Genomic DNA, 25330 nt, shown 5'->3' with positions numbered 1-25330 from the left:
TATTTTTAAGTCCTCAGCAGCAGCCTCACATAACTTGCATCCAAAAGTCCTAAAAGAGTTTGCTGAGAATTTCTGGCCTCCTGAAGTTAATTTTCAATGAATCTTGGAATGCTGGAAATTTTCAGAAGACTGGAAGAGTGCTAATGTTGTGCCTATATTCAAAAAGGGCAGGTTGGATGACTCAGATAACTATAGACCTGTTAGTAGAGTGGTAAATGATGATAGAGTGTGATCTAGATTGAATGGCCCACAGTTTTACCAAGCAAACTAAATGCATTTTAATACAGGTACGTACAAAGTAATACATCTAGGAACATGGAATTCAGGCCATAGCTACAAAATGGAATGTCTGTATCCTGAAAAGCAGTGACTTTAAAAAGGATTTTGGGGTCCTAATGGACAAGCAATTCAACATAAGCTGTGGGGAAAGAAGGATAATATGATTCTTGGATGTATAAACATGGAAGTAGTGAGTAGGAATAAGGAGGTGATTTTACTTCTGTGAAGGGCAGTGGTTCTCAACACGTGGCCTGCGGGTTGCTTGCGGCCAAGTTAGCACACAGCTGTAACTCAGCTGTGTGCTTCTTCTTTTTTTTTTTTTAAAAGGTTGCTGCTTCTGGGTCCTGGCAGGAGTGGAGAGGGGGGAGATGGCACCATGGAGCCCTGCTGGAGTACTCCCTTCCAGGAGGGAAGGTGAAGCAGCTTGCTATGGTGGGGGAGGAGCTCCCACACTGCAGTGACACACTGTAGGGTTGCCAGGGTGGGGGGAGGCGCTCAGTCATCAGTCCACACCGGCCATGGGTGTAGTTTTGGGGGGCATTGCTCCCCACCCCCAATTTCTGTGAGCTCTTAGCAGGGCTTGCTCTGCTCACCCTGTCACGGGGGAGGGAGGTTCTGTCCTTCCCAACCTATGCCAGATTACTCAGTGCCTTCCCTCCACTGAGCTGGCAGCTCCGGGATGCTGACTTCTGGGTCCTAGTACCCATTGTCATCCTTGTCTATGCGTGCTGGGTCCTGTTTCTGTACAATGATACGTGCCTGTGTGGGGCAGGGAGAGGCAGTGGGGAAGGATGAGGGATGGGATAGGTGGGGGAAGAGAAGGGGATGGGGGGAGGAGGCAGGAGACAGTGTGGAGAGGAAAGGGGATGGGGTGGGGCAGAGGACAGTGGGGAGAAGAAAAGGAGTAGGGGGATGGGGTAGAGGGGAGAAAAGAGGATGACTGAGTGCCATCGCTGTGGGAATGCTGCCTCGTCGCTTCTGGTTGTCTGCGCCAGAGGCATCTGGAGAAGTGGGGAAGAGGTACGTGTTTTCTCCCCCATACGCACACTCTAGCAACAGCTACATGTAACCTCTGGGGGGGATGACCAGGCTGCAGTGTGCTCTGGACTGCCTGCAACAGACAGCGCCCACCAGCCTGTCCCCTGCTGGCCATGTCCAGCTCCAGAACTCACAGCCAGAGCAGGAGGCAGCCCTATAAGTCCTGTCGCAGGGTGGAGAGCTGATGTGGGGGATAAATTTGTTTGTGGGTGGCTTCTCATGACTCAGTTGGTGGGATCATCTCTGCCCTGACTGTCTGGGCACAGGTATCGAGGGATGTGCCCGACTGGCCAGCCACAGCAGGCAGGGTTGTATAAATATTGTGTGGATGCAGCCCACGTAACATATAGAGAACTGCATATGCGTCCCACAGTAGTAAATAGGTTGAGAACCACTGGTGTACGGTATTGGTGGGACAATACTGGAATGTTCTGTACAGTTGGGGTTTAATACAGATGTTGAAAAATTGGTGAGGGTGCCCAAAATGATTTGAGGGTTGGAGAAATGGCCTAACAATGAGAGACTTAAAGAGCTCAATCTGTTTAGCTATGAAAAAGAAGGTTGAGAGGTGACTTGGTTACAGTGTATAAGTACCTTTATGGGAAGAAAATACAGGGTCCTAAAAGGCTCTTTAATGTAGCAAAGAAAGTGGTAATAAGCCAGACAAATTCAAATTGGAAATTAGGCTCGTATTTTTATCAGTGCGGTTGATAAATCATTGGAACAAACTAACAGGGGAAATGGTAAATTCTCCATCTCTTGATGTCTTTGAATCAAGACTGGATGCCTTTCTGGAAGTTCTAAGATCTACTTTAGTCAAACAGCAGTTATTGGACTCAATATTGGTATAGCCGAGTGAAACATAATGGCCTATGATTAAGGCTGCATGCCAGTCACGGAGGTCACGAAAGTCACAGATGTGGCTGACATTGTCTCTGCAGCTCCTAGGTGGAGGGTCTAGGGCTGCCCCCGCAGCTCCTATTGGCTGTGATTTGTGGCCAATGGGAGCTGTGAAGCTAGTGCTCATGGTGGGGGCAATGTGCAGAGCCCCCTGACCTTTCCTCCCCGTATGAGCTGCAGGGATATGCCGGACGCTTCTAGAGAGCCATGCAGAGCCGGGTGGGGAGCCTGCCAGCCCTGCCAATCCTCCTCCCCCCCAGCACGAGCGGGGATCCTGGGCCACCCCTCTAGTACATGAGCCGCCTCTCCAGAGCATCCGTGGCCCTCCGGCCCAAGTTTTAGTTAAGGGTGTATAGTACAAGTCATGGGCCATGAATTTTTGTGTACTGCCCATGATCTGTCCATGACTTTTACTAAAAATACCTATGACTAAAACGTAGCCTTACATATGATACACAGGAGGTTGTAGTAGGTGATCAGGTTTGAGAAACCCTGATCTAACGGTCTCTTCGGCATTAAATTCTATGAATCTGAAAAAGTCACAGTGATGGATACAGTAGAAGAACCTAAGTGAAATACACAGCTCATTAAGAGAAAGTGCTGTCAAACACCAAACAAAGAATTCCACTGTCATGATAAGAAATTTGATTTGGTTTTCCTGCCCAGTAGATCAGAAAGTACATCCCTCTGAGATTTCTGAAGAAGGGGAAATGTTTTCATCTTCTTTAAATCAGATTGATTCTGAGGACACCTTGCTGAAGTATTTTAATGCCAAGAACATCAGTCACTTAAGTGATTTGGAAACAGAAAAAAAAAAAAAAGACTTCTGCATTCTTTTGCTTCTTTGATGTAGATGGGACTTCAAAGTTTGTTCCAAAGAAAAATTCTAGCCTTCACATTAATCAAGTAGTATACCAGTCTTTTTCCTGCTTCAACCGAAAATGTGGCAAAGAAATGATCCCGTATTCATCTCAGCTTGTCCGAGCCCTTAAATTTTACCTGAAAATGATTGAATAAGTCTGATCAACTAGATTGTTTCAGAAAGAGGGGTTAATCTCCTTTTCTTGGTTTGGTTAAGCACAAAATGTCTAAGGAGTTTTGTCACCAGATTTCTTGCGCGTATTGGCCCTAGGGACCAGCCCAGGCCTTTATCTTCACTTGGCCTCTGGTCTCTGACATCTGGGTATTCCAGGTGTAAAGGGCTCAGCCCATTGTCTGAGCCTGAGACAATTCACCCCTTCCAGGGTTGTCAACAAACACAAAAAAGGAACTCAAATGAATTGTCCCCCAAGTGTGGTAAGGCTCCCTTTCTTCAGAGGCCTTCTGGTAGGCTGTGGCCCCAGAAGTTTTGGCTAACAGTAAGGTGGCTGTTTCTTTTTGAAACCTGAGAGCACAGTTGAAAACAACATCTGAAGAATGGGCTGTGCTTCTTGAAGATGATAAATTAGAGATATCCAGGGCTCTGGGAGGACTCTACATATAGATCACAGAGTATGATATCTGAATAGATCATTAGATCATGTAGTCTGACCTTCTGTAAATCCCAGACCATTACATTTTACCCAGTTACCCCTGTATTGAACCTAATATTTTGTTTAACTAAAGCATATCTTTTTCCAGAAAAGCATCTATTTAAAGACGTCAAGACATCGAGCATTTACCATTTCCATGTATCGGGTGTGAACACCTTTGTAACATGAACATGTAAGACATATGGATTTTTCAGCTAGGAACTGCAAAAGTGGCAGTGATTCCAGAATGTGGGCAAGGTAGAATGGCTTGATAGGATTGGATATTTTGAACTCGGTGTTTTTAATTGGATAAGGAACTATTGGAAGAGCCCCTGTGTGCCAGATAATCTTACACTCATTTTAACTGACATGCATTAGAAATTATGCAGGGAAGGATTTATTCCTCTTGGTGCTTTGGAGTGGATATGCCTCTTTAAATTAATTAAGCAAGGTTTGACTATTATGAATCTAATTCATAATATTAAATAGAACACGTTGACAAAACTTCTGGCTTAAAGCTATTTGTAATAATGGCATGGCAGCTGGCAATAGTTTAACAATGGCTGTCCATATTTTATTCACATAATGGGATTTCAATGGTTATATTAGTGTATCTGTGCTATTATTTCTCATGAAAATAGCATCTTGTGATATCAGGAGATGCTGTACTGAGATCTCAGTTATAAATTTAATCTATAATGGTTTAACAGCACAGTTCAATAATGCACAACAGTTTAGGCCTGGAAGTATATAGTAATAGTCGTAGGTGTCAACAATTGAGAACTATTAATAGGAATATTTGGAGGGGGTAAATAGGGTACACTTTTAATTCATTGGAATACATGGATTTTTTTGCGGTACAGAATAAGTAAATTGTAAAAATTAGGACTTTCCCTTCTAAATATACAGTTGGCATCTATTGCAGCCAGTTGAAACAGAAGGGGATGTTTAAGTTGGATCTATTCATTTCATTTCTCTCATTGTATGGGTAGAGTATTCTTTATCCAGGCCAATATGTTCCTGGTGGCAGATTCTTGCCGAGAACAGTTTCTAAAAAGAGCCAGTGCAGATTTGAAAAAGGAAGGGCAATATACATCTGGAATTGATCCTATCAAATAGTGTTTCAAGAAAATCAGAGTAGTTCCCAAAGCTATCTGCCCCAATTAGAAAAGGGTTAAATTCCTCCAGGAGACTAAATAAAAAAGAAGGAAAAGGTGAAGGTAATCTTAAATGCATTGAAAAATCTCATTTGTGAGAAGCAAATACTTCAGACAAATCAGTTTATCCTCTAGTGCATAAAGAAGCTGAGAAGAATTGGAACAAAATAAAACTGCATCTTTCCCCTTTTTTGCTGCTGCTGCTTGGCAACGAACATACTCTTTTCAGCTGATGAAACGTAGACTGGGATGGACCTAATTTTATTTTATCTCTGACCCTAGTAAACTGTATAACATGGTGCTGAGAGAGAAACTAGATTTGCTCAGAATGTCTTTCCAAGTGTTCGAAATACTCTTCATACAAAAATTGGGGGGTGGGGTGGGGCGGGAAGTAATAAGTATTAAAAATAAGTCTTTATATAGTACTATTCCTTCTTTTTGTATCTGTATCCGATAAAGGATCTTTTTGCTTTCTATTGTTCATATAATTAATGGTACTTTGAATACTACTTAGAATCTGTGCTGTAGCTGCCTTTCAATATTTTGTACAAAAAATCCAACTCTTCCTCCTTAATATGTTTAATGATGATGTCAGTTTAAAAAGTTACTGAATTGTATAAACGAGTAGAACTAGTCTGTGACCTTCAACACAATTTTGAAAGTAATACTTTTCCCCATTTTTTTATCACCCTTCAAATCCGTAAAACAAAATAGGAAATATAATCAAGAAACAATAATATGTAAAGAATAAGGTTCCTGCAAAAATGCTTCCCAGAAAAGGTTTCTTTTCAATTAAGATAATAAAGAAGATGCTAGTTTCTTTCTGTTTGTCACACTTTCACATATGATGCAGCGTGATGAGTGTTAAATGACAATCCTGTATCCAGCTTATATGGTTTTATATAAGAACATGTTCTTCTTCACATGATGGTCCTTATTGTATGCCACTGAGGGTTTACACATGTGCCCAGAACTGGAGATTTTGAAAGTAGTAGTGACTGTTGATCCGTGCATACGCCCTTGGTTCACTTCATGGTTTCATCCAAAGTGACAAAGGGTGGGACATACTGGCCATGTCTCCAGTTTCTTCTCGCTGCCTCATGGTCCAGGTTAGAACTATTAGTGTCCTTTTGTGTGTGATGCACTTATTAACAATATAGAGTTGTACATAGTTTAGAGTATTTTACTGTTTTTACATTTTTATAGTTTTGGTTGTTTACTAGATTAAGGAGTAGAATTGGGGCTACTCTGGGGGGATTTGTTTCCACATAAATACCCCATCACTCTCACTCTCACTCTCACACACACACACACACACACACACACACACACCTGTACCCACATATGGGTATTGGACAATGCCAAAGACCCCAGGCTTTAAAATCTGCATCTTCTGCCCATGTTCCTTGTTGGTCAGCGCAAACATCAACACTGCCTCTACTGTTTGGGAGAAGTCCATATTTCATCCACGTGCAGTATCTTCCAGTCCTTCCTCAACCATATCCAAGAAGGTCGGGCTCTCAACCACCTCTGGAAGCACCTCATGGAAGTTGCCATGAGACCTCATTCAGACCCCCATACATCTGCCTGAAGCAGCCAGGAGTGCGCCTCCCACTATGGATCCAAGTCCAGCACCAGCGGTACCACCACTATGGACCCCACCATCCTCCTCTCTAGACACCATGGAGTCACTCATTTCCTGCACCGTGGGGCCCACAACATCCTCCAGATTCTGTCATGCTGGGCCTATTGGGGATCCTGACCCCAATACCCACCCTCAGAACCTGTCCATTCCATCAGTGAAATATTGTCTATTTCACCATCTTGGGTGCCTTTGAGTAGACACTTGGAACCGATGGCACAAGAGGAGCTGCTCAGTCCGGTTCACACAGTATTGCTGGAGCAGAAGAGATTCCCATTCTCCTCATGTGATGCGACAGTGGCTTCAGCATCTTTTGATGACTACCGCCAATTCCAGGATCTTCTGCACAGAATGGTGGGAGAGATGGACATTCCCTTGGAAGAGATCCAAGACGCTCAGCATAAGCTGCTGGAAATACTTCACTCATCCATGTCAGGTAAAGTTGCTCTACCAATCATTGATGCCATGCTTGAGCCAGTTAGAATGGTTTGGCATATGCTGGCCACATGTACACCTACACCCAAGAGGACAGAGAAATGCTACAATGTACCAGCCCAGGGGGTTGAGGTTTTTCTCACTCTCCCTCCCAACTAATTCACTTAGAATCATAGAATCATAGAATATCAGGGTTGGAAGGGACCCCAGAAGGTCATCTAGTCCAACCCCCTGCTCAAAGCAGGACCAAGTCCCAGTTAAATCATCCTAGCCAGGGCTTTGTCAAGCCTGACCTTAAAAACCTCTAAGGAAGGAGATTCTACCACCTCCCTAGGTAACGCATTCCAGTGTTTCACCACCCTCTTAGTGAAAAAGTTTTTCCTAATATCCAATCTAAACCTCCCCCATTGCAACTTGAGACCATTACTCCTCGTTCTGTCATCTGCTACCATTGAGAACAGTCTAGAGCCATCCTCTTTGAAACCCCCTTTCAGGTAGTTGAAAGCAGCTATCAAATCCCCCCTCATTCTTCTCTTCTGCAGACTAAACAATCCCAGCTCCCTCAGCCTCTCCTCATAAGTCATGTGCTCTAGACCCCTAATCATTTTTGTTGCCCTTCGCTGTACTCTTTCCAATTTATCCACATCCTTCTTGTAGTGTGGGGCCCAAAACTGGACACAGTACTCCAGATGAGGCCTCACCAGTGTCGAATAGAGGGGAACGATCACGTCCCTCGATCTGCTCGCTATGCCCCTACTTATACATCCCAAAATGCCATTGGCCTTCTTGGCAACAAGGGCACACTGCTGACTCATATCCAGCTTCTCGTCCACTGTCACCCCTAGGTCCTTTTCCGCAGAACTGCTGCCGAGCCATTCGGTCCCTAGTCTGTAGCGGTGCATTGGATTCTTCCATCCTAAGTGCAGGACCCTGCACTTATCCTTATTGAACCTCATTAGATTTCTTTTGGCCCAATCCTCCAATTTGTCTAGGTCCTTCTGTATCCTATCCCTCCCCTCCAGCGTATCTACCACTCCTCCCAGTTTAGTATCATCCGCAAATTTGCTGAGAGTGCAATCCACACCATCCTCCAGATCATTTATGAAGATATTGAACAAAACGGGCCCCAGGACTTGTGGTCTAGGCAGGCACGGAACAGGCCAGACAGCAGCACCCATACTTTATCTCATCCAACAGGGAAGGCAATCCGATGGACCTCTTGGGACCCAACCTTCAATTCAGTATCTCGGATTATCAGGCATTGCTTGCCAAATATAATTTCCTGAATCACAGCAAATTGGAGGACTTTGCAAAAACTACCACAACAAAACCAGGCGCTCTTCCAAGTAATAATAGAGGAGGGGAAGCTAATAGCAAGAACATGGCTTCAATCCGTGGTGGATGCAACAGATACTTCATCATGCTCTATGGTCACTGGCATAGTGATGAGGAGGGAGTTGTGGCTCCATTCCTGTGGTTTTCCCAGGGAGGTAAAAAATAACATCAATGCCCTCCCTTTCACCGAATCCCATCATTTCAACCAGAAAATGGATGACTACCTCTGCACCCTCAATGATTCGATAGCGTCACTTTGTTCCACCACCCACACAACGTTACAGGACTTCCCAGTTTTTCCATCAGAGGCCTTACAAGCCACCATGGAAGCATTGAAAGACTCAAAAATCTTGTCCTTGGGGTCTGACCTCGCAATCTTCCTCCTCCCAGATACAACCCCCACACAAGAGATTTGAGGAACCCGAGAGAGCTGTCAACCACCTTGCCTGTAGCCACCAACAAACCCACACCCTTCAGGGGTCATCTAGCACTCTTTTTTTAACCAGCTTGGAATGCAATAATGGACAAGTGGTTACTAAATGTCATCCACTCTGGCTATACATCAAGTTCATCACAATATCTTATGCACAGCCCCACCCTACCCCCCAATCCCTCCTCAGAGACCACTCTTACAACATCATCCTCACCCTAGAGATGGACTACTTACTACAGAGAGGAATATTAGAGTGAGTTCCTCTGGAATATCAAGGGACAGATTTCTATTCCACTTACTTCCTGATACCAAAAACAAAAAAATGGAGACCAACTCTGTACCTCCACCATCTCAATCACTTCATTTGCAAACCCAAGTTTTGTCTGGTCACATTAGCAACAATCATCCTATCATTAGAAGAAGGCATGTGGTTTACGGCTCTCAATTTGCAGGATGTTTATTTTAACATAGACATTTGTCCTAAATATAAAGGCAAGGGTAACCACCTTTCTGTATACAGTGCTGTAAAATCCCTCCTGGCCAGAGGCAAAATCCTTTCATCTGGAAAGGGTTAAGAAGCCAAGGTAACTTCACTGGCACCTGACCAAAAATGACCAATGAGGGGACAAGATACTTCCAAATCTGGGGCGGGGGGGAAGGCCTTTGTCTGTGATGTATCTTTGCCTGGAACAGATCAAGGATGCAAGCCTTCCAACTCCTGTAAAGTTAGTAAGTAATCTAGCTAGAACATGTGTTAGATTTTCTTTGTTTTGGCTTGTGAAATTCGCTGTGCTTGAGGAAATGTGTATTCCTGTTTTTGTGTCTTTTTGTAACTTAAGGTTTTGCCTAGAGGGAGTCTCTAGGTTTTGAATCTGACTGCCTGTGAGATTATCTTCCATTCTGATCTTAGAGTTGTTCTCATCTTTTTTTGTTCTTCTAATAAAGTTCTGTTTTTTAAGAATCTGATTGGGTTTTTTGGGTCTTAAAAATCCAAGGCTGGTTTGTTCTCATCTTGTTTATTCTCAACCCTACCCAGGAAAGGGGATTTAAGGGCTTGGTGGGATATTTTGGGGAAATAGGAACTCTAAGTGATCCTTTCCCTGTTCTTTGTCTAAATCACTTGGTGGTGGCAGCATACTGTTCAAAAACAAAGCAAAATTTGTACCTTGGGAAAGTTTTTAACCTAAGCTGGTAAAAATAAGCTTAGGGGATTTTTCTTGTGGATCCCCATATCGGTACCCTAGAGTTCAGAGTGGGGAGGGAACCCTGACAACATTCATCCAGCGCACAGATGGTTCCTCTGAGGTTCACAGTTGGACCACAGCATTTTCAGTACAGGGTCTTGCCATTTGGATTCACCACTGCTCCCAGGGTCTTCAACATTTTCTCTATCATGGTGGTCTACCTCAGGTGTTATGGGGTCCTTTTGTATTCCCCTACTTTAATGACTGTCTTCTATGGCAAGATTCAGAGATGAAGCTCTGCTTTCATCCTCTGTTTCTTGGATTTCTTTCCTCCCTCGGAGTCTGCATCAGTGTTGAAAAATCAACTTCGGACACCATACAATTGTAGGGGCCTCCATCAACTGAGTTACAGTACGAGCTTACCTTCCAATGGACGGGTTCCAGACTCTGCAGGAAATCATAGATCTTATCTATGGCCTATCTCCCAGGGACTCAGAACATGATCACAGCCTTGTTCAGCAGACGGTTAGTGATCCACCACGAGTGGGAACTCCATGATGCCATAGTGTGCGACATCTTCAACCAATGGGGGACTCTGATCAGAGACCTCTTTGCCTCCCCCGTCAACTATAAATGCAGCACAAACTGCTCCAGGGTGGGTATTGGTCCCCACTTTCAGGGTGATGCCCTCATACTCCTCTGGTTGGAACAGGTCAACTACATCTTTCCTCCTCTTCCATTCCTGCCATGAGTACTCCACAAGATCAGACTAGACAGAGCAACAGTCATCCTGATTGCCTCCTGCTGGCCCTGAAAGTTCTAGTTTCCCAACCTCCTCCATGTGTCCATCCGTCCCCTAATTCTCATCCCTACTTTCCCCAAGCTACTGATGCAACACAATGGCAGGATCAGATATCCCAATGCCCAGAGGCTTCACCTCAGAGCATGGTATTTGCATGGGCATCTTCTCTAGAACAGGCATGTTGTTCAGAAGTACAAAACAATCTCTTGAGCAGCAGGAAAGAGTCCACTAGGTGTTCCTACTGGGCCAAGTGGAAAAACTTGGTCTCCTGGGTCTAGCAAAAGCGGTTTTCTCCAGAAGCAATTGGAGATTCCTCTTCTTTAAGACTGCCTCCTGTCTTTGAAGACATCGGGCCTCATTCTATACTCTCTTAAGGTGCACCTGGCAATAATTAGCACCTTCCACGTTCTCCCCCTCCCCCCCAGAAGGACATTCTATATTTACACATACACCAATTGCTAGGTTTTGGAAAAGCCTTATCAAAACTTTTCACCCATTCAACCCATTGCTCCCCAGTGAGACCTCTACCTATTTCTCTCAGTATTAATAAAATCCACCATTCAAGCTTGACTCTGCTCTTGGTTCCTTTTTTCAATGAAAGTCACCTTCCTCGTGGTGGTCAGTTTGGAGAGGAGGGTAAGTGACCTTGGGGCCATGATGGCGGACCCTTCTTTCATCACTTTTCATAAAGATGGTCTCCTTGCACCTGCATCTGAAATTTCTGCCAAAGGTTGTCTCCCAGTATCATCTCAATCAGCCCATTCACTTACCTGCTTTCTTTCCGAAGCCATGTGCCTCAGAATACGAATGACGACTCTGCTCCCTCAGTGTCCATCAGGCCTTGTCCTTCTACCTGCAGAGGACAAGACTGATCAGGAAATCTCCTCGACTGTTTGTTGTAATAGCTGAAAGAGTTATAGGTCAGGCAACCTTCACATAGAGAATCTCCAAGTGGATTTCAGGGTGCATTTTACACTCCATCAGTTATTGGGATTGCCTTCACCCTCTGGGTGTGGACCCATTCTACGAGAGCCCAGGCTTGGACCACTCTGGGACATATGTAGAGTGGCCACATAGAGTTCAGGACATACCTTTGCTATGCATTAAGACTCAGTAGTGGATGCCTCCTTCGGCGGAAGTGTCCTCTGCTCACCAATTGCATCTTCATCCTCGCACCCTCTTCCGACTGAGGTACTGCTTGTTAATCACCTTCAGTGTAATACATCACTCAAATAATACGAGGAGGTTACTTACCTGTAATTGGAGTTTCTTCAAGCTATGTGGTCCAGCTGGGGCTGCCAGTCCAAAGCAGCTGGAGCTTTCACCCCTTCACCCCCGCCAGGAGGGGAAAAATGCAAACGCACACGCACACCCTGCCCGAAGGGGAATCAGCTTGCAAACTCATGCTGGGGCTGAGTAGGGTGCTCAGCTGCTGATGAATCCTGGCCTGGAGTGTCATCTGCTGTATCTGGAGCCGGAACTGCACTTTTTTTTTCAGAGTTACGGACAACCCCCATTCCTGAGGTGTCCGTAACTCTGAGGTTCTACTGTATCTTTAAGAAGAGGAACAAAGAAGATCTGGGGATTTATAGACCAGTCAGCCTAACTTCAATATCTGGAAAGATACTGGAGCAAATTATTAAACAATCTGTTTGTAAGCACTGGGAGGGTAATAAGGTTATAAGGAATCATCATGGATTTGTCAAGAACAAATCATGCCACATCAACTTAATTTCCTTTGATAGGATTACTGACCTAGTCGATAGGGTGGATGCAATAGATGTGATATACCTTGATTTTAGTAAGGCTTTTGCACAGCACTGCATGACATTCTAATAAGCAAACTAGGGAAATGTGGTTTAGTTGAAATTATTGCAAGGTGGGTGCAGCAGTGGTTGAAAGACAGTACTCAAAGAGGAATTATTAATTATTCGCTGTCAAATTGGGAGGACATATCTAGTGGGGTCCCACAGGGGTCGGTTCTGGGTCCATACTATTTAATATTTTCATTAATTACTTGGATTATGGAATAGAGAGTACGCTTATAAAATTTGTAGATGACACCAAGCTGAGAGGGGTTGCAAGCACTTTGGAGGACTGGTTTGAAATTCAAAATGACTTTGACAAATTGGAGAGTTGGTCTGAATCCGACAAGATGAAATTCAATAAATACAAGCGCAGAGTGCTTCACTTAGGAAGGAAAAATCAAATGCACAGCTACAAAATGGGGAATAACTGGCTAGGTAGTAGTACTGCTGACAAAGGTCTGGGGGTTATAGTGACCACAAACTGAATATGAGTCTCCAATGTGATGCAGCTGTCAAAAAAGAGCTAGTATGATTCTGGGGGGGTGTATTAACAGGAGTGTTGTATGTAAGCAGCAGGATGTAATTGTCCCACTCTGCTCAGCACTGGTGAGGCCTCAGCTGGAGTACTGTGTTCTTTTTTTGGGCACCACAATTTAGAAAGGATGTGGACACATTGGCAAGAGTCTAGAGGAGAGCAACAAAAATGATAAAAGGTTTAGAAAACCTGACCTGTAAGGAAAGGTTGAAAAAACTGTGCATGTTTAGTCTTAAGGAGACAGAGAAGCAACCTGTTAAGTCTTCCAATATCTTTTACAGTCTGTTATAAAGAGGATAGTGATCAATTGTTTCCATGTCCACTGAAGGTAGGACAAGAAGTAATGTGCTTGATCTGCAGCAAGGGAGATTTAGGTTAGGGATTGGGAAACACTTTCTAACTATAAGAGTAGTTAAGTTCTGGAATAGGCTTCCCTATCATTTTAAGCTTTTAAAAACAAGTTGAACGAACACCTGAAAGGGATGGTCTAGGCTTACTTGTTCCTGCCACAGTGCAGGGGGCTGAACTTGATGACTTCTCTAGGTCACATTTCTATGATTCTATGAAGGAGAGATTAGAGAGGTAAAAGCAGAACCAGGAGAGTCCAGAGTCACAGAACCCAAGAAAGGACAAAATTTCAAGAACATGGTCAGCTGAATGGAATGTGGCTGACAGGTCAAGAAAGATAAGGATGGATAAGATAAGGATACTGAGTCTTTTCTGGCTAGGAAAGGGTCATTAGAAACTTTGCTGAGAGCTGTTTCGGTTGAATGCAAGGGGCAAAAGCCAGATTGAAGAGGGTCTAGGATTGAATGAGAGGAGAGGAACTCCAGATAGTGTTTGTAGACAGCATGTTCAATGAACTTAGACATGAAAGGGAGATAGAGTGGTAAACTGGAGAGGCAAGTAGGTTCAAGAATGGGGTTTTTAAACTTTGAGTATGAGTAAAAGTAAATGAGTAATTGTGAAGGGAAAGAACAAGAGCAGAGTGAGAGGTTAAGGAGAAAAGTGATGGGAGGAGTGAGTGTGAGGCAGATGGGATAAGATCACTGGTGTAAGTGGAGAGGTTTAGAGAAGAGCAGGGAAGAAATTTCTGAGTCTGTGAGCAGGGAGAGTGTTATAGGAGTGTTATAGGAGGGGAAAGGAAGGCAAGCCCAAGGGAGGGAATTCATGATCTCATGCCAGCTCTGTAACAATTGTAGAATTTTGTCAATTAATAAACTTTTTAGATTGATGAGCAAGTAAACTAAGAATCCTGTTTTGTTTTGTTTTGTTTTCTCTCCACATCCACCTCCTCCACTTCCCTGCATGTATCTGCCTGGTCTCTTGCACCTCTGAGTACTTGTCTCTGCTGAAGTATGTCATTAAGGAAATTTCTGGATCTGGCACTGCAGCTGGCTCTTGGTTTATATCTGCTGATACCTCCTGGAACTGACCCTTTTGGTGACATCAAGCTCTTCTCCCTTTCTTTGCATCCCTTAGTGGAAAGTGCTAGGTTTGCTGTTTCTCCTTTACTGCTGCTTCTGCAAACCCTGTAGAAGCAGCTATAAAGTAGGAGCTTCAGCGAACAGCTTGTGTCCAGTAAGTACTCAGCAGACCACACCAGTTAATCATACTGTTCATTGTACTGTTCAAAATATTTTGCCCTTAGCTATTTTGATTAATTATTATGAGTAATTGCATCTGTATCTACTCTGATTATGATCAAACTTTGCACTTCTAACTTTCTCAGTCAGTGCCACAATTTTTCATACATTAATATATTCAGCTGCGATGTAAGGGAATGTTAAAACAATTGTACAGATAAGAAAAGTAAGGTGCAGAGCGGTTCTGTGGTTTAATCAGGGTTACACAGGAAGTGTGTACAGATCCCAGATCATCAATACGTTATCCACAAGACAAGCCTGACCTTCATTATTTTATATCATATCACATGAGTCGAAACATTTCTGCCCAAGTCAGACTTGTCTAGAATCTATTCTCTCTAATAGCCAGGTTGTAATTGCAAGGGTCACTCTTGCTCCTCTACTTCTTTTGGGATGAATTACTTTCGTACTTCTGGTAGAGAATGCAGTATATAGTTTTGTTGATGTTACTCAAGATATATTACAAGATGTTGGCAGTAGATAAGTGAATCAGAATACCAAGTGCACATTTCCTTTCTGTGGAAGAAATAAGCTGTTTGTCTAGGTCTTTCTGCTAGCATTTTAAAGGTCATCCATCATCAATTTTAATACACAAGCTAAGCAAAGAAGGTAATAATTTGTAAGCTAACCACTATCTTTTTTTTTTTACATTTAAGGGACATATAGATTTTTATGTAAGTTTTTCCTCTCCTTCCCCCTGGCATCATATCCTCAAATATAAATTCTGTAGAACAAGAAAAGGGGTTTGACTAAAGCTTTGTGTGTAGGATAAGTACTTCTGAAGAATTGACTTGCTATCTATATTTCACACCTATTGATTGTTTTATCCTGCACAATCATAACATCTTTACCTTCAGCAACTATGCTTTTCTGTTGGATGGAGAAGGTTTTATTTACCACAGAAGTGCAGCTTCTGTGTCAGCTACACTTCTGTGACAAAGCTCTGGGTAACTTTTCCCCACCCTCATTCACTCCACTTGAACAATTAAAAACATGCCAGACACTAAATGATAAAAGCAAGGAAATGAAAAGGTAAGCCACCAAGCAGTACATAACTGTGCTCCTTCACACACCAGCACACAGCTTACTGCTACCATAAACCACACGTGGGTAAGTGTATTCTCTAATATAACCACTCCTCGTACCCCAAAGGCCTTATAGGTTAAAACCAGCACCTTGAACTCCACCTGGAATTTTATATGGGAATCTTATAAAGCTCTTGAAGTAGGGCATTTATATGCTCTCTGCTTGAAGCACTGCTAAGTAAGTGGCTGTGTTTTGCAAATTTAATGTGTTTCTGTAGCTATCACCACAGCACAAGTGTACAAGCTATGCTATATCTTTTAATGTAGTTTCCATAGGGCCAGAAAGGGAAGAAAATCAATTGCTGTACCCACCTAGTCTCTCCTTTCACCATGTTCCACGAACCATGCAGAGACATCTTTACAGGGTCTGAAGGGAGATGGGTCTGATTTCTCTGTTCATGGATCTAAGGGACATGATGTAACCAATAATAATCCTTTATTTCTTGGAATGGTATTTCCACATCTCAAGTTAAATTTGTTGTGCAATTGACTGATTACTATAATTTCACTAGCAGGCTTCTACATATACTATCAGCAGAAACTTTCACAAGACATTAGTGAAAAATCACCTACGTGCAACTTGTGCCTTTGGTATTACTCATACTAAGCATAACTGAATCAAAATGTGAAATACAAATGCCAAACTCTAAATCGCCTCTTTTTTGTAAAGAACCTTTAAACATTCTTAGCTAGCTGTAGCAGTGATAACTGGAGCAAAATTGAGAAGTTACTGGGAGAAAACTTGCAGAGGGAAAACCAAGAGTATGAATATGGTATTTAATACAATTATCATCTTGTTCATAGGGGCCGTGGAGGAGTGCCACCCCCACCAGCAGGTGTACCAAGAGGGGCACCAGCTCCCAGGGGAGTACCTCCCAGTAGAGGTCCAGTCAGTCGTGGTCGTGGACTTCTAGCCCCCCGAGCAAGAGGAATACCTCCACCTGCAGGCTACCGGCCTCTGCCACCACCTCCAGCACAGGAGACATATGGAGAATATGTAAGTGAAACCTTTTGCCTAGCTGTTGGCACCACCAAGCATAATCTTCATTACTCTTGTAACAGAAGATTGTGACTATCATTTTAGAATTCAGTAGAAAGTCTTTATTCTGCACTTTGCTGAACCCCACACCTGAAATCTGCACCAGATTTGGTGGTCTCAGCATTTTTACAAAGATTTAACAGTGTACTGGATATCATATTCTTAAATTTTAGTATCTTTACAAAATACTCTATTACACTTCACTATCATACCTTAAGATATAAATAAATCTAACCTGCAGTTGACAAATGAATAAAATAAATCTTTTAATGAATTACCCTGCTTTTTTCTTGTTCTTACTAATTTATAACACTCAAAACTATGTAATGGGTCAGTTGTCTAGATGTAAGTATGAATTAATGAAGTTCTACTTGAATAAGCTTTAAGAAAAATGTTAAATTATAGGTTCCAACGCAAGTGGTTTAAAAACCATGCAGTCAGCCATATACTACTTTTTCCTTATTTATAGGAATCGCATTGTGTTATGTCTAAGCAGTTGAAAAACTTCCATATGCTGAAAATGTAATATAAAAACCTTATATGAGATTTAAAAGAATTCTGGCTCTTGAAAGTGGAGTTATAAGTCTCAAACGTTCAAAGAGAAAATGATGTTTTAATTTGTTAAAGAGTATAGGCATTAAACATTTTAAATAAAATATAGATGTTTGATTTCAGGCATATTCTAAATTACTTTATTTTTAATAAAAAAAGAAAAGGAGTACTTGTGGCACCTTAGAGACTAACAAATTTATTTGAGCATAACTTTTGTGAGCTACAGCTCTCATGAAAGCTTATGCTTAAATAAATTTGTTAGTCTCTAAGGTGCCACAAGTGGTCCTTTTCTTCTTTTTGCGAATACAGACTAACACGGCTGCTACTCTGAAACCTTTATTTTGAATGTGGTACTCAACAGTTGCATGGCAAAAACTGTTAAAGAAGAAACTTAATATTGACTAAATACACAAAGCTAATGGGTTGAAAAAATGGCTCATTAATCCATTAACTGTATAAATAAAAATACAGAAATTTGCAGATAGATAAGTCAAGGGGTTTGTTGGTTGGTTTGTTTGTTTATGGAAAGCTTTGGCACTCTGATGATGATATTTTGGGTGATATCTGAGTTCAGGTCTGAAGACTGGTCTGTTCCTACTAAGGCTGAGGATGTGTGTGTTTTATATCTCACAAGGGACCTCCCTGTAATGGGAGTCTCATATGGTCTTCCTTTGCTAGAGACAGCGTATCTGATGAATTAGATCTTCAGTCTATATCTCCCTTGCCCCCCTTTTCCTCCGCCCCCACCAAAAAAACCCCCTCCTTTATATCACATAATCTTAAATATATATCTGTAGTTTCTTGTAATTTTCTTAGGCCTGTTACAGAGAGTTGAATATAGGCACTGGTTTAGGATCAATTGAGTGATCAACCAAAAGGATTCTTAATAGATTCATATAGTTAGTTAGCACATATGACAAAGTATGTCCTGTTGCCATACCTGATAATACCTAACTGACGATTGATTGCCTCAAGGTGAGCAATGAAAGTATTCAGTAATTTATAATGTCTTTTAAATGTTCCTCATTAAATCTGTTCTCACAAACTATTCCCAAGGCATACTCTTCATTGCTGATGGCAATATGTGTTAGAAAATAAATTGGTGTTTGTTAATTAATATATACCTATTGCCTAAAGCTGTAGCTGCATGTAGTATGGTAATAATTGGTAGGGTTGTCAGTACATTGAGGTACACCTAGCTTTTAAAAGAGAATTCTTAGAAAACAATAACAAAGAAAATGAATAAGACACAAAGTAACTTTTAAATGAAAGGTTCTCCAGTACTATATCATTTGTCTTACAACAGAAAATGTTTGAGCTAGAATGGAAACACCATTTAAAACCATGTTTTATACAATTGAGCCTGTTTCATTTTTAACATTACAGTATATTCCCAGACATAAACTGTGCTATGATGAAGTTACAGTTGATTACATATCTGTAGCTCCAGGGTAAAAACATTAGAGAACTGTTCTGTTATGCCAAAACCACGCTTTACAAACCCAGGAACTTCAACATTAAGGATAAACTTAAAAGAAATGAAAACGTATTAAGGAATAGAAATGCACAGTTAAGGCACTCAAACAGCCTTAACTCCGTCATGTAGTGACACCATGCAATAAGTTGCAATTATGATTAGTACATTTTAGTGTTTGTAGTCCTATATTAGGTTAAATTGAAGATGCATCATTTTTTTTCCCTCTTGGTGTTAGTAGATAGGAAGTTAGTTAGATAGAAGTAAAGATTGGTGTTCCTTAACAGTGCATTTTGCACCCGACTTTGAATTGCTAATGTTTCTTTTTGAGATAATTACAAAATCCCTGTAATGTTTTACTCTTTATTTACTGCTATATACTTAACCTTAACTCCATTGTCGTTAAGTGATTGTCCACATGGCTTCAGCTTCTGCGTTCATATGCCCCATGTGTAAGATTAGATTCTTTTGACCAGCAATGTTTCCTGGGACTATGTCTGGGGCCTGGATGCCCCACCATAGGGCATAAAAAAACAGAGCAGGTCCACTCATCCCTTGGTTCCTTCTTACTACCCGTGGCAGTGAGATGAAGCTCCTGCAGTGTCTGCTTATTCTGCACGCTGTGCAATTAGTTGTTAGGCTACTTTTTTATTATCGTTTTAGTTAATTAGTGTAGTTAATTAATAGTTGTCGTAGCTTGATCACTTTGGTAAAAGACGACACTCCCCCCAATTAAATTGGGGTTAACCCTGGTACCAAGTATCTAACCAATATGGCTGAGACTAAATCCTTGGAATTGAAAACTTATCTTTCTTGTGAGGCTGCTATACCACTCAGTGATGAGCACTCTAAGTGCCTCTTCTTACTTGGCCAGGGACACATCCCTGATAAATGTACATTTGGCCACTCCTTTTGCAAGAGGGCACAAAGCCAGCGGAGCCAGTCTCAAGCTTTTCTTTTTGGAGTGTTGGATGAGGGCCTCTTCAGAGTCTCAGGCTAAAATTCCTGCTAAGCCCCCTCAAGTTTCTTTAAACAAGTGCTGTAGTGGGCCCTGGGTCTCCTCTGAGCTCCTACACTTATTTTTCAGAGAATGAAATCCCCTGTTACTGAGCCCAGAATGGTCAAGAACTCCTCCACCTACCTGTTGTCAGAAAGGGGTAGGAAGGAGCATCACTCCCAGGGTGAACACAGACAAACATCACCTTAAAATGAGACATAAAATCCATCAAGTTTCTAGATCAACTCGTGCCCTTCAGGGAAAGGATAGTTCATAACCCATATCGGTTCCCTCTGACACCTCAGCACCAGCAACTCTGAGTACTTGCAGCACTGGCTGCTGCTATGGTTTGCATTTTTTCCACTACCAACTCCTCATTACTAATGTCTGTGCCATTGTACTCATTACCAATAGCCTCAGTGATTAGGACTCCAACATCACCTCCACTGTGCAGATGTTTCTGGCACTGACTTTCTTGGTACCAAAGACTTTCTCGGTACTGAATGATCTCAAGGTGACCACAGAACCGGAGTCACCTCTACATTCTGTATGTCTTCCACCAAAGGTATTTCTCTCTTGGTATAGATTACTAACACAGCCATTGCACTGATGAGCTCTCCTGTTCAAACAATGACTGGATTTCAGTAAAACACTAGGATGCCTGACACAGTATGTCCACCTGGTTGAGGAAGAGTGTTTATATTCTTACACATGGGTCCAGCAGCATTACATCTGACCACCTGGATTCTGGCTGGTTAACTGCCACCAAAAGAAGCTGTTCTTCCAAAAGTCTAGAACCTCTAGGTTAATATTGGAAGAACTTCCACTTGACTAATTTATGTAACTACACTGATGAGATTTTTCCATTTGAGCAGCACAATGTCATCTGTCTCCCATGGTAGCCATTGGGTTTTTTCCTGCTGTTCTGGAGTATCTAGTAGCCATAGTCCTGAATGTTTCATGTATTAGCTCCATAAGAGTACCTTTACCAGCAATAACTTATCCTACTCCAATTCAGGGTCATAATATATTTTTCCACTTTACCATTGCTAGATTCCTCAGAGATTTCATACATGTTTCCCTTAGTCCTGGGACCTCAACACAGTATTACGTGGCTTAATAAGATCCCCATTTGAGCCTGACCTACCTGTTTTTTTTTACCACCTGTCTATGAAGACTGCCTTTTTAGTAGCCATAACATCAGCTCAACTTGTAGAATAGGGGAAATTTAGGTCCTCCTGGCTGGTTCACTTTATATGGTGTTGCCTAATGCCCAGGTGACTCTCAGGCCTTACCCCAAGTTCTTCATAGAATCATAGAATCATAGAATATCAGGGTTGGAAGGGACCCCAGAAGGTCATCTAGTCCAACCCCCTGCTCAAAGCAGGACCAAGTCCCAGTTAAATCATCTTAGCCAGGGCTTTGTCAAGCCTGACCTTAAAAACCTCTAAGGAAGGAGATTCTACCACCTCCCTAGGTAACGCATTCCAGTGTTTCACCACCCTCTTAGTGAAAAAGTTTTTCCTAATATCCAATCTAAACCTCCCCCATTGCAACTTGAGACCATTACTCCTTGTTCTGTCATCTGCTACCATTGAGAACAGTCTAGAGCCATCCTCTTTGAAACCCCCTTTCAGGTAGTTGAAAGCAGCTATCAAATCCCCCCTCATTCTTCTCTTCTGCAGACTAAACAATCCCAGCTCCCTCAGCCTCTCCTCATAAGTCATGTGCTCTAGACCCCTAATCATTTTTGTTGCCCTTCGCTGTACTCTTTCCAATTTATCCACATCCTTCTTGTAGTGTGGGGCCCAAAACTGGACACAGTACTCCAGATGAGGCCTCACCAGTGTCGAATAGAGGGGAACGATCACGTCCCTCGATCTGCTCGCTATGCCCGTACTTATACATCCCAAAATGCCATTGGCCTTCTTGGCAACAAGGGCACACTGCTGACTCATATCCAGCTTCTCGTCCACTGTCACCCCTAGGTCCTTTTCCGCAGAACTGCTGCCGAGCCATTCGGTCCCTAGTCTGTAGCGGTGCATTGGATTCTTCCATCCTAAGTGCAGGACCCTGCACTTATCCTTATTGAACCTCATTAGATTTCTTTTGGCCCAATCCTCCAATCTGTCTAGGTCCTTCTGTATCCTATCCCTCCCCTCCAGCGTATCTATCACTCCTCCCAGTTTAGTATCATCCGCAAATTTGCTGAGAGTGCAATCCACACCATCCTCCAGATCATTTATGAAGATATTGAACAAAACGGGCCCCAGGACCGACCCCTGGGGCACTCCACTTGACACCGGCTGCCAACTAGACATGGAGCCATTGATCACTACCCGTTGAGCCCGACAATCTAGCCAGCTTTCTACCCACCTTATAGTGCATTCATCCAGCCCATACTTCCTTAACTTGCTGACAAGAATGCTGTGGGAGACCGTGTCAAAAGCTTTGCTAAAGTCAAGAAACAATACATCCACTGCTTTCCCTTCATATCCCTTCTTATCTAAAATTGTCTCTGATTTTAATTTAAAGCAGCTGATTCATCTTCTAGTTTTATTCCCCAAGCCCATTCAGACCTGGAGGAAATTAAACTGCGCTCCTTGACATGGTCAGGACTCTTTCATACTACCTGAGCAGGACAGGTCTCTTCAGTAGCTCCCCCAGACTGTGACATTTGCAGATAAAGTTTCAAAACATGCATTATCCACTCTATTAGATCATAAATATCTAGACAAGATCCACCTATGCAGGTTAGAGCCCATTCCACCAGGGCTCAGGCAGTCTTACCAGCTCCTTTTGAAATGTTCAGGATAGAGGAGTCCACAATTTGACCCAGAACTATTCCTTAGTTGAGGCCTCAAGATCTGATGCCTGGTTTGGTAGAGGTATCCTGCAAATCTTGTTTAAACAAAACTTGTAACACCCACCTTCTGACTATGATGAAGTCACTGTTTGCTAGTCACTAGAAGTGAAATACACTTGGATAATCACTCACAGAAGAACAAAGGTTTACTTAACTTGCAAAAACTGTGGTTTTTCAAGATGCGTTATCCACATGATTTCCTTGACCCATCCTCTTTCCCCATATGTATAATGTTCTAAGCCATTTGGAATCTGTATTAGCAAAGGAACTGAGGGACAGTTGTGTTTGTTTCACCCTTTATGCCCTTGAGTGGAGGGGCATTAGGGTGCAGGTCTGACCCCAGCAGAAACCATTGACTAAAAGAAACTGATCGCATATGCATGGGATGTGTGCACATCGGAAGTGGAATCTATATGGACAGCGCAACTCAAAGAATAACTACTATGTAGTTAACTCTTCTTTCATATGGCTGTTGTCTGAAAATTTCCTGAGATTTAAAAAGTTATTAAAATTTCATATATGAAAATTAACAGGAAATCAAGAAATATTACCATATAATATGTTTAGTTATTTGAAGACATGCACTCTGCAGTGGTTCAAACAACCAGAGTACACAGGCTAGTCTCTCCCTGCATGCACATTCACAGGCACATACATACATACATATTATACTAGTTTCCTCCTTCCTCTTGCAGTAGGTGTGGTGGTGTTTTCTATAAAGATAATTCCACTAAGAATTGCCCTCTTCCAGAATGGTTGCTCTCGCATCTTGTTCTGAAAGAGATTAACTCTAAAGGCTGTCCTTTAACAAATTTGCACTCTTTCAAAATGGCCTCTGCTTGCCATTGTTCCCAATAGAAGAGAAGCCAAGCAACCACGAAGAAAGATGGTGGCCCTTTAGCCAGTGCAGCTGGGTTTAACTGCTGTTGGGAACAATGGGTGGCAGTTGCCATTTTGAAAAGGGGACATATTAAGTGAAGGCTGCCTTAACCTCACTCTTACAGAAAATAGAAGGAGATGGCAGCCATTTTGAAAGAGGGCACTTTTTCAAGGAATTCTTTGTAGGAAAACATTGTTTGTCAGCCCCAGCTGAAGGGGAAATATTTAGTTTTGAGGAAAAAAATCAAATGTGCAAGATTTCAGTGTGTTTTAAATATAGAGGAAAGTTGATGAATCTGCATTTTTTTCATTAAGATTTGGGACAAAAATGTTTTGACACAGGATGCTAAATGTTTTAAAGGACACATTTTTTAAAATTAAATTTAACACATAAAACCACTTGTGTGTTTTTATATATATATATATATATATATATATATATATATATATATATATATATATATATATAAAAATTAAAAAATTGTTCTATATTTGGAGAGTAAGCGGATACTCTGTATTCTTCATATGTAGCAAAGTGGTTGAACCCTTGTTTCAAGTGCAAAACTCAATTTAACTTAATTGGGGGAACCGCAAGTGAAGTTTCTATACTGGATGTCCCTTCAAAATTCCATTAATTCATTTCCTATAGGAATGTTTGAGAAAATATCCAGTAGATTTAGATGGCTAAATTTATCCTACTCAACGCTAATACAGTAGAATCTCACACACATGAACACCTCAGCAATAGAGGTTATTCATAACTCTGAGCAAATGTTGTGGGTGTTCTTTCAAAAGTTTACAACTGAACATTGACTTAATAGAGCTTTGAAACTTTACTATGCAGAAGAAAAATACTGCTTGTAACCATCATAACTTAAATGAAACAAGCATAGAAACAGTTTCCTTATCTTATCAAATCTTTTTTCAAAACTTTACCTTTATTTTTTTAGTAGTTTACATTTAACACAGTACTGTAATGTATTTGCTTTTTGTTGTCTGCTGCTGCCTGATTACACGCTTTCGGTTCCAAATGAGGTGTGGTTGACTGGTCAGTTTGTAATTCTGGTGTTCATAACTCTCAGATTCTACTGTATTACAAGTTAGTGCAGAATTTGGGAGAGTTTGTGAAATCAGAGTATTGAAGTTTCCTCAGAAGTGCAGTAGTTTTGATGAATAAAATTAAACCAGAATAGTAGATGGGGAAAGTTAGATATGTTCCCCTATCAGGAGTAGTGTAGATTTGGAGCAGCATAAGGGCGAGAAATAGGAGGTCCTCATTTATATCGGAGGTTAGTAACACCCTAGTGTAGGCAGAACTAGATGACCCCAAACCCTTATGGTGAAGATGTGAACACTCTACTGCTACAGATGATTGTATATATTATACTGGCTGTGCTGGGAAGGGAATATGGCTGTGCCCTTGCAGTCCTTACAAGATTTTGTGTAATAGATACACACCATCAACTGGGGTTAGAGATCTGCAAGATGTGTGGGGGAAGGAGGTCATTTCTTTTGGATGCTCAAGGAGCTTTTAGGAACTGGGACAGTGCTTAATTGCCACTATCTCAAGCAGATTAATGTGTTTATGTAATGGGTCAGTTTTTAAGGGAAGGAGCTTGTGTACATTACCAGAGAATAAGAGATCAGTTACCTAAAGCAGTTACGTAGCTTGCAAAGGTTTTTTTTTTAAGTGGATTGTGTCCTTTTTCTTCTTGATGTAGAAAGAGGCCTGA

At 41.9% G+C, this 25330-nt stretch overlaps 1 protein-coding gene across 3 annotated transcripts in view; it reads left to right on the top strand.

Annotated features, from left to right (window-relative positions):
* KHDRBS3 (KH RNA binding domain containing, signal transduction associated 3) overlaps positions 1-25330 on the top strand; it is a 209567-nt gene that overhangs the window by 116802 nt on the left and 67435 nt on the right. For all 3 annotated transcript variants that reach the window (XM_043507307.1, XM_043507306.1, XM_043507308.1), the window contains exon 6: positions 16595-16787. In XM_043507307.1, the coding sequence (XP_043363242.1) occupies positions 16595-16787 (193 nt within the window). The remainder of the gene's footprint in view (positions 1-16594; positions 16788-25330) is intronic.

Source organism: Dermochelys coriacea, chromosome 2 (genome assembly GCF_009764565.3).
Source record: "Dermochelys coriacea isolate rDerCor1 chromosome 2, rDerCor1.pri.v4, whole genome shotgun sequence".
Taxonomy (NCBI): Eukaryota; Metazoa; Chordata; order Testudines; family Dermochelyidae; genus Dermochelys; species Dermochelys coriacea.
This window is presented reverse-complemented; position numbering and strand designations above follow the sequence as displayed.